We start from the raw sequence: 10,501 nt of genomic DNA, 5'->3' as shown, positions 1-10,501 counted from the left end.
ACTTTTGTTTTAGCTTATTGACTTTTGTTTTAGCTAAACCAAATACTTTTTTAAAATCTCCTTTTTCCCTCGTTGATAAGCCTTCTACATAATTCAAAATGAAATCCAAACATCTTCCCAACGCGTTCACCTATCCATGGTCACCACCAGCGAGGTATGGACATGAAACTCCATTGCCGATTCATCTCTCTCCTTCTCAATTTCGAGTCATCTTTGTTCACTTGGTAAGTTTTCCCCTTTCCTTTTTTTCTGCTTGACCTAATTCTCATTGGTTCATGAGATTGTTCTATTTTGTCTACAAAACGCACAAATTGGGCGCTGTAAGATAGTACAGATATAAATTTAGCGTTGCCGAAAATGATGCACATACGCTTTTATGTTTTTTGTGTGCAAAATCCGTTATTAACTGTGTAAGGGAGGATATGCTTCCGAAGTCAGTTATTTCCCTTGCTTCACAGTAGACGACCCTTTTGTACTTACATTAGTGGTTGTATCGTGTTGTATCGACTAATATCTTATTTTGATCAGTGCATCGACCACAGAGTCTATGTTGTTGCAGCAATACAAGTACATGAAATGTCCCTCTATTTGCTCTTGCATTGCAGAAAACTGGAAAACAGAAAACATTTCTTGTAATCTGATGAGCTTCCATGTGCTCACATAATCTTTTTAAAAGACTTTTTATCCCATAGTTGCTAAAACCCACATGACTTTTTCTTCTACTTACTGTTGGAAAAGTAAAATTTTAGCAATGAACAGAGGGAAAACATAGAGATGCTCTGATACATTCGAGAGGAAAGGACTCTCCAAGAAGAACAATCTTAAATTCTTAATAATTCTTAGCTGCCTTCTTCCTAAAACATAAGGTCTGTTTATACTACCACTAGAGACAAGACAAAAGGGAATAACAACCAACATAATCAGGTGTTTGTTAATTCAGTCCATTTTCCCTTTTGAAGTTTCAGATTTCTCCCTTTCTGGATTCCTGTATGCCGAATCACGCCATTGTTGTTTCTTGTACAAGTACAACAAACTCTTCTATATGCCAACCGTCTATCGCTTTCTACACTCTACAAAGCTTATTTTGAGCCTGGTTTTTTTTGTAAGCTCAAAAAATGGCATGGTATAGAAGGTGGTCAAAACTAGGTTTTGATGCAATTTCTAGTTACTTCACCTCCAAATTAACAGCTCCCAAAAACACAATCCGAAACGCACATAGTAATCAATTGAGTAAGCTTACTTGTAGTGCATATTACCCTCTTAGGGTTTCGAAAATTTCTCTGTTTCCACCTGTACGTGTTGATAGAAGCTTAAACTCTGGATTATATGCAACTGGTAATAGATATTACTATGTCGATTCACGACAAGTTAGGCATTTCGGATACAGAAGAAGATGGTCTGATAACCCCAAGAACGTTTTGATAGCTGTGTTAGTGGGATCTGGAATTGGGATAACTGTATATTTTGGGAATGTTGAGACGATACCTTACACAAAACGGAGGCATCTTGTTTTGTTGTCGAAAAATTTGGAGAGAATGATTGGTGAGTCTCAGTTTAAGAACATCAAGGCTGGGTTCAAAGGAAAAATTCACCCAGAAAGCATTAGGGTGAGATTAATTTCAAAGGACATAATCGAAGCATTGCAAAGAGGATTGAAGAAAGAGCAAGTATGGACTGCTTTCAATTATGCTTCTCAGAGTGGAGCTGCATCGGAGACTTTAATGGCGATGACAGAGGAGACTGGTGCAAAAGATGATATGTGGGTGGATCAAAGTCGGAAGAAGGGGAAAGAAAAGGGGGAAAAATCGGCTACTGGTCATTTGGAGGGGTTAAATTGGGAAGTTTTGGTAGTGAATGACCACGTTGTAAATGCTTTTTGTTTGCCTGGTGGAAAGATTGTTGTGTTTACAGGGTTATTAGAGCACTTTAGAACTGATGAAGAGATTGCCACCATCATTGGACATGAGGTATGCTTTTATTCACCTTTTCATATCAATTAAATTCCTTTACATATGTATATGACTATTTTTGTATTAAGAACTAGTATGACTATTTATGTGTACTTTGTAATGATCATCATTTTTGTTTAATATTTGTTAAGAAATGACTTGATAGGATGATAAGAAATGAATAATGAGGCGGGAAGTAGTTAAAAGGATTAGTTGAATGCTACTTTTTGTATATAACACTTTTATTTATCAATCACAATTCACACCTAAGAAAAAAAAAGATGGATTTCATGATAATTTCCCCATATTTCTTTTCTCAACAAGATCTTGATCTAGGTTACTCACTTGACCATTAAATTGATGGTTTTGTCGCTCAAAGGGTTGTTTAGACAATTAGTTAATGGTGAAAAATGTGTTTTGTCTTTTTGCTAAACATTAATATGGCTGTAGGTTGCACATGCTGTAGCAAGACATGCAGCTGAACAGATTACAAAGAACCTCTGGTTCACAATCGGACAGCTAATTTTGTATCAATTTGTCATGCCAGATCTTGTAAACACCATGTCAAATCTTTTGCTGGTGTTGCAACTAAATGTATAAAATCCTTAAAGACATGAGTTCTAGCATGCAACAATAGTTTTATTTAAATGTAATTAATATATAATATGAAAATTTAGACAGAACATTATAGAACTTGTCTTCTATTGAGCTGTTCACATCAGCCTTGAGGCCTAAGACACTTAATTGTGATGTGGGGACTAATAAAGGACATATAATTAGATTTTGGACATAAATTTCCATTGACTTACAAGTCTTCCAATATTGTCGCTTTGTCTTTTATTGTTTTAGAACTAAATTACATTTTTTTGTCCTTGTCTTTAGATGTTCTTTTTGGATCAAGTCCAATAGGATTTTTTTTTGCAATTTCGGTCCTTCTTAAAGTGTTTTATAACGCTTTTGGTCCCCGGATCATCAACTTTAACAACGCATCTGTTAAAATTTTAAAATGACCAATTTGCCCTTACTTACTACTTTTGAATTTGTTATTAAATCTTCTTTAACGTCTTACCACCACCACCACTACTACCTTCATCATCCCTAACTTAAAACAAGGAATATAATTACTGTGTACCAAAAACATACAAAAGCGTCACACAGAAAGATTAAAAAATCATCTATTCCGAATATTTTACTATATGTAATTTTTTACCGTTTTGATCCTATGGTATTTTAGTTTTTACCATTTGCGTCCAAAATGAAAGGGCAAATTGTCATTGTAAAAAAATGTAATAGATTTTCTATTAAAGTTGACGCTCAGGGACCAATGCGTCATTTGACCCTCTAATAAGGACTGGAATTGCTAAATGATTTTATTTTGGACCTCATCCCAAAAGTGCACCTAAACAAAGGGACAAAAAAATGATGCAATTTAGTCTTGTTTTATAATGCATTGCTGTCTAATTCATCGTCATGATCACATTCTATAAACCAAGCAACACGTTATGCTTTTGGATGATCAGTGTCACAGTGAAATGAATAAAATAATTGATCATCACATCACATTCTTTAAACCGTATATATTTTTCAAAGTATAATAATGGTCTTAAGAAGAATAAAATTTGAAAGTACACTACTATAACTAGTTACATTTTTTTGTTCTACAATGTCTTAATAAGAAAAAAGATAGAAAATACAATGGTGTGGTGGATGCTATAATACACATAAGTGAAAATAAGTTGTTATTTATTGCATTTAGCCATAATTATATATATATATATATATATATATATATATATATATATATATATATATATATATATATATATATATATATATATATATATATATATATATATATGTTGGCTTAATAAAGAGCTCTTTTATATTTATCATCTCTTGGGTTATGATGCTTTCTCTATTCTTTGCTTTTGTTTTTTTGTTTTTGTTTTTTTTAGTCGTCCACCCCTTTAATGGTTTTAAGTTAGGTTATTTAATTATATAATGTTTCATGACTAGCCTTGGTCTTTGCATTATTTATGTAGTTTATTTAGGCCATTTTTAGTGCATCAATCAGAGAGATGTATTCGACACACACACTTTCCAAGTCAACCAACAAGGCTTCCCGGTGATCGTCTCTCATCACAAAATAATTATAAAACATATAAACATACTACATTTTATAATAAGATAAGACTAAATACTGAATTTAAAGTTACAAAATTTATCCTCTAGTGGGCTTGACACGTCAACTTGTTAGTCATTTACAAAAAAATTATAAATTATCTTTGATTTCTCGAAAATGTAAATGCTTATTTGTCAAATAAGATGTTTTTTATTCATTATTTATGTATAATTGTGGCCAATACAATTGCGTATGCAACAGGGAATAGAGTCGGACATGAATCAAGAGAAAAAGAAAATTAGGCTAGGACCACCACACAAGAATATAAGTCTGTCATTGACTTTCATGGCAATAAGTGTTCTTGACCTCTCAGAAAACATGCTGAATTCGTCGGTTCCTATTATGCTTAACCTTCTAGATCTTGATCTTTCCAATAACCAGTTAACCCCACATTCCTTGAGAATCTTTCCAAACTTGACCTTTCATTTAATAATTTGAATGGTTCAATTCCAGAATCCTTTGGAAATCTAGCAACTTTAACATATTTGGATCTAAGTTACAATCAGATAAGGGCCCCATCCCAGCATCTCTAGGAAGGCTTGTTTCATTACGATCAGTTTCGTTGGGTTCAAATTTGTTAAACGGGACTATTCCGGTTTCAATTGGGCAGCTTGCCAAACTCAGTTCTCTAGATTTCTCTTAGAATTTTTTAGGAGTAGTTCAGAAGCCCATTTTGCTAACCTTTCAATGTTGAAGGATTTGGATGCTTCTTCTAACACCAAGTTGACGTGACTGGATACCTCCATTCCAGTTGGCATCGATCTCTTCGACTCAGTTCTTGCAATATTGCAAATGGATTTCCACAGTGGCTACGAAATCAAAGGAATCTTTGTGAATAGGATTTGTCTAAGGCTACAATTTCGGGACATCATTCCTTTCTTAGATCTCTCTTACAACAATCTCAGCGGACCTTTTGACAAACCTTCCTAATGGGGCAACTCATAATAGGTTTGGATTTGTTTCTTCATTACTTGTGGGAAATAACTTTTTCAATGAGTCGATTCCAAGGTCATTGTGCAGAAGGACAGATCTGGAATATCTTCATCTTTCCACAAATTCATTAGCCAGCAAAATTCCCAACTGTCTTGAGAATCTGCAAAGCTTGAAAGCCATGATACTTAGCTCCAATCAGTTGTCCGATGTCATTCCGAGTTCTGTAGCTTTTTAATTCATTAGAGTGGTTAAAACTGAATGACAACAACTTTACTGGTGAACTTCCTCGGGAATTGGGGAATTTAGGTATCTTAGATGTGAGTGAAAACAAGTTATACCTGAATGGGTCGGAGAGAATATTAGGAGTTTGGTAGTTTTGAGGTTACACAAAAATAACTTCACTGGAAGAAATCCAAAGTCTTTGTTCAAAGCTTCAAATCTTAGAGTTTTGGGGTGTTATTGTGGAGATGGAACCTTAATTTTCATGTTTGCTGAGAAAACCATGGATAAAATATACTATGTTGCAGTCGTGGTAAGAGTTAACAAGATCAAGATAGGAATAGAAGCAGCATAGATCGTCTGGAATGCAAGCACTTATAAATCTTTATTTTGCTTTCTGATACCACTGCTGTGCTATTTTTGTAACTACTATTTGGATATATGGATGTTGTTTAAAGGTGTGAATTTTGAAACTTTGGTTGGATTTGGTATTTATATATACAAGATCTCAAGTAGTTAGATTAGATTACTATGGAATTCAAAAGAATCCATGAGGGGCAGGATTTCAACACGAAATATTACCATGCTCTTTCACTCTCAACCTGCTTCTGCTGTCACTGCAAGTAGTGCTGATTTCTGTCGCTTTACATCAAAATATATTAGATTGAGTCTGGGTAAGATACTTAATGAAATGCAAATTTAACTTTTTGTCCCACCAAAAAATATGAAATAAGGTGGGACCTTGGCCAACAAACCAACAAGAAAGGTCAGCAAACCTTTAAAGACATGTTATGATTCATATAGTGTCCACTTATAAGATCTAGGCGCATGTTATTTGGTCATGATATGATGTTTATGATGTTTAAATGAAAAAAATAATAATATGATCTTCTAGTATATATGTATACAATATGCATGTTCAATATATTTTGCACGTGAAGATTATTATTGTATTTTGCAAAAACGTTGCTTTATTATCGTGTATGAGACTACGTTCTGTGGATAAAAAACTTGTAAATTTATCAGTATAAAGTTGAATGTGGATATGTACATCAAAAAGTGTTAAAAAGTTGAGCTTGAAGTGAGAAGGTGTAGAAATTTTTTAAGAGATAATGAATCACATTTAATGCTTCAAAAACTATAATCTAGTTTAGTGTGCCACTGTTAATTGTTAAAGTCGCTATTTTTTTTTCACTATTTGAGTTTATTTTTTGTATGAGATAATTGTTGATTTAGATTAACAATTATTGGAAAGTAATCAGTTAATGACAACCTTTGCTTTGCGGTGTGACAACCGTGAAGTTATCCCTAAAACCGGTCATCTCTGTTATTAAACCTAATGTTTTGTAAGTTCAGTGACTTAAATGACAAAAAAATAAGGTGTTTTATCAAAATTAAGAGAGATAATAAATTTGTTCCCTATATCATGGTATTTTACCAACATATTTTCAAGTACTCAAAAAAGGAAGAGTTAACTGCATTTTTGGTCCTTGTATTTAGCTGATTTTCTTTTTATCAAAATTAAAAACCAATTATTCCAAACCAAAAAAAAAAAAAAAAAAAAAAAGAGTAAATTACATTTTTGGTACTTGCCTTTAGCTGTTTTTTTATGTTTTGGTTCTTATAGAAATTGGGTTGCAATTTTGGTCCTTATTTCACTATTTCATAACATTTTTCGTCCCGGCTCGTCAACTATTAGAATGTCTATTTTACCCTTATCTTCTCCATTTCGTCAACTATTAGAATGTCTATTTTACCCTTATCTTCTCCATTTCTTCATCTTTTTCATGTCCAGATAAAAGAATCCTAAATCAATGCAAAATCCAAACATCAATCTTAGAATTCAAAAAAAATTAAAATTAAAATTAATACTCAAATGCCAAAAATAAAAAATACATCACTCCTCAAAACAAAATAATATAAATCCTTTAACATTCCAAACACAAGACACACAGTAGATTGATTTCAACATCATAGATGAAGAACTTGTAAAATTGACTTCAATTTTGAGGAAAAGAAACGCCTTGATTAACTATGAAAGTCAAAAAAGAGTTGGTGTAATTCGCTTGATTCTATTGCTAAACCATATCTTTTCTGTTGGTTCATATTGATCCTATTGTCGGACAATGATGAGAATGTTGAGCATGTCATGGAAGGTGTTGATCTTGAATATAAAGGAACTTGGTATATGGTTTTTAACATGAACCTTTCAAGCAATCGATTTGTTGGAGAAATAATGTCGAACCAATTGCACTTGCTAATAATCATCTGAGTGGGGGTATTCCAGACAACATTGGAAACATGATGAATTTAGAATGTCTTGATTTATCTAGGGACAAGTTGACATGGATGATCCCTCTGAGCATAACACAACTTGACATTTTTGAGCCATTTGAATTTGTCACACAACAATTTGTATCACTTCATAAGAAAATTTTCCAACTAAATATTATGGTGAATTGGAGCCTTGTCTAGGGAAGCGTTTCTAAAGGTTAGTTAGTACCCCTAAATGTTGTTCCTTATTAAAATGTACCATTTTTCATTTAAACAATGTACATAAACTTTGTAATATGAAATTGTATTATTGTGAATTAATGTTGATTAAAAGATATATATATATATATATATATATATATATATATATATATAATAAAAATATTTACACTCTAATCCCTTTGGAACTCTAATATATATTTATCATTTAATATCCCCCTACAAGATAATGCCAGGGAGTGACCTGTAACTTGGAGCGTAAAAATAGAAACCGCTGTGATGGTAGAGGCTTGGTAAACACGTGTGCGATCTGATTATTTGTGGAGATAAACTGAACCGAAAGTTGTCTTAGGGCAATCTTTTCCCGAACAAAGTGAAAGTCAACCTCAACATGTTCAATGCGTGCATGAAAAACATGATTGGTTGATAAATACATTGTGCCTAGATTGTCACACCACAAGGTTGGAACGGGCCGAGTAGGACCCAAAGTTCATGCAAAAGAGTTTGAAGCCAGATGACTTCAACAATTGTATTAGCTAAGGCTTTGTATTCAGACTCCGTTGATGACCACGATACATTATTTTGTTTTCGGGAACTCCACGAGACAAGATTAGACCTGAGATATATGGAATATCCCCCAATAGATCGACAGTCATCTGAGCAACCAGCCTAGTCAGAATTGGAGAAAGCACTTAGAGAATTAAATGTTGCATTTGTGTAAGCATATAGGAGTGTACAAAAGTCTTGTTCAATCAGGAGCCCATATGTAAATGTGTCATGTATGTAACGCCCGGAATCTAGAAGGCTAATTATGGAAAATAAAACCTCATCTTTAAAGGTCAACTCGTCGAGTTTAAGGCATAAACTCGACGAGTAGGAGTTATGAGTCACGCGCATTTCAGAGATCAACTCGACGAGTTGGAAGGGACCAACTCGACGAGTTGGTTGCGGTTTGAGAAACCCTAAATTCGGGATTTTCACCCTATTTAAACAACTTAAGCTCTAGGGTTTTGGCCTCATTTCCAGCCTCCAAGTTCCTAAACCCTAGCCTCGAAACCCTAATGCATTTTTGAGAGTTTTGGAGCTAAACTTGTGCATTCTTGGTGATTTGAAGAAAGAGGAGCTTGAAGAAGGAGCAAGAACGCGTGGTAGGAGAGTAGATCCAGAAGTTGGACTTCATTTCTGAGTCAATTGAGGTATAAAGCTTCAACCTTGTCCATGGCATGCTTAGATCTAGTTTTAGGATGCTTTCTCTCATGTTTTGGTCCAAGTGTGTTGGTTGTGGGATTTGGACGTCCCATGTGGGCAAACCTTCAGATCTAGGGTCATAAGGGGACTTCATGGCATTAAGGTGAAACCTTTATGGCCATGGGAGTACCATGCAACTTCTAGACCATCATTTTGGTCTTTTAAGCCCTATTAGGTCATGCATGCGAGTAAAGATGGGAGCTTTACATGACCAAACTGTCCCTAGAGTTCAGATCTATGACCTCATGGTCTATCTTGAAGAGTTGGTGGTTTTGGGTTAAAGATTTAAGCCCTTGAGGATTAGGGTTTGAGCTAGATCTCATTAGAGTGGGTATTAGTGGGTAAAGTTGGAAACTTTACCCTTCTAGACGCGTTTCCAGCTTAGATTCAGAAGATAGGGCCTTGGACTTGAAGAATAAGGGCTTAATGCATTGACTGGGTTAGACAAACTGAAGAACTCGACGAGTCCATAGGGGAACTCGACGAGTTGGGTCAGGATTTCATGATTCTGTGAATAATGAAGAACTCGACGAGTTTGGGGTAAACTCGACGAGTTGAATCGATATATCGCGTTCTGTGACTTGTGGAAACTCGTCGAGTTGAAGGGTGACTCGACGAGTTGAGTCAACTCGGGCGTTGACTTTGACCTTGACTTGACCAAGATTGACCCTTGGAGGGTTATGGAGTGTGGAATGGGTTCTAAAGGGTAGTTCCATGTAATGGTTTGGGCCCAATTTGGAAAATTGGGCCATAAGTGGGCCATAATTGGGCTATGATGATTATGAGATATTGGACCATCGGAATGCCAAGTGTTTGGACTAGAACAAATGGTTGGGCCTTAAGATAAGACCATGTAGAGGTTTGGGCCCAATTTGGAAAATCGGGCCATATGTTGGGCCTTGGTTGATTATTTGGCTTTTGGGCCTCCAGAATGTGAGTTTGGGCCTTGGTCTTGGACCAAGCTAGGTTAGGGGTAAAATGGTCCTTTTACCCCAATTATGGTTTTATGGTTATGCATTGAAACCCAAATGGCTAATTGGGTTATGTTTTGATGATTGACTGTTCGGGGATTTGTCAGCCATCATGAAACATCCTAAAAATACAGTCCAAAATTTCCATTTTTATTTACTATTTAAAACCATGATCCTCAAACATAAGTCATAAAATCTCAAACAACATATCACTATATATCAAAATCAGAGTAAAACATCCCAGGCTGTAACATAAATGGTGCGTGTGTACTGCAGTCATCCCGAGCTCTTCCCCTTGCTACAAGAGGTACCTGAAACCAAAACTGAAAACTGTAAGCACGAAGCTTAGTGAGCTCCCCAAACTACCACATACCATACACATATCATGCAACTAGGAGATACGGGCCCCGCCCACACTCAAGGAGATACGAGCCCCGCCACACTCCGCTACTATGAGATACAGGGCCCGCCCACACTCTGCTGCTATGAGATATAGGCCCCGCCCA

The 10,501-nt window shown here is 35.2% G+C and overlaps 1 protein-coding gene across 2 annotated transcripts; it reads left to right on the top strand.

Annotated features, from left to right (window-relative positions):
* The first annotated feature begins 82 nt into the window (after positions 1-82).
* Positions 83-2,642, top strand: LOC145128729 (mitochondrial metalloendopeptidase OMA1-like). Of its 2 annotated transcripts, XM_079063535.1 has the most exons (3): positions 83-224; positions 529-1,967; positions 2,400-2,642. In XM_079063535.1, the coding sequence occupies exons 2-3, from the start codon at positions 1,116-1,118 to the stop codon at positions 2,547-2,549; spliced, it is 1,002 nt and encodes a 333-aa protein (XP_078919661.1). In that variant the 5' UTR covers positions 83-224; positions 529-1,115; the 3' UTR covers positions 2,550-2,642. The 2 variants fall into 2 exon arrangements, with proteins under 2 accessions (XP_078919661.1, XP_078919660.1); XM_079063534.1 differs by having other exon boundaries at positions 83-1,967.
* The last annotated feature ends 7,859 nt before the right edge of the window (positions 2,643-10,501 follow it).

This window comes from Lactuca virosa, chromosome 8 (genome assembly GCF_052849685.1).
Source record: "Lactuca virosa cultivar CGN04683 chromosome 8, Lactuca_virosa_CGN04683_v6, whole genome shotgun sequence".
NCBI classification, from domain to species: Eukaryota; Viridiplantae; Streptophyta; class Magnoliopsida; order Asterales; family Asteraceae; genus Lactuca; species Lactuca virosa.
The sequence above is the reverse complement of the archived record's forward strand: the minus strand, read 5'-3'. Positions and strand labels throughout refer to the sequence as shown.

Coding starts and splice junctions, on each gene's coding strand:
- LOC145128729 (XM_079063535.1), top strand. CDS start 1,116: ATGGCATGGTATAGAAGGTGGTCAAAACTAGGTTTTGATGCAATTTCT. Junction 1,968..2,399: donor CCACCATCATTGGACATGAG/GTATGCTTTTAT, acceptor ATATGGCTGTAG/GTTGCACATGCTGTAGCAAG.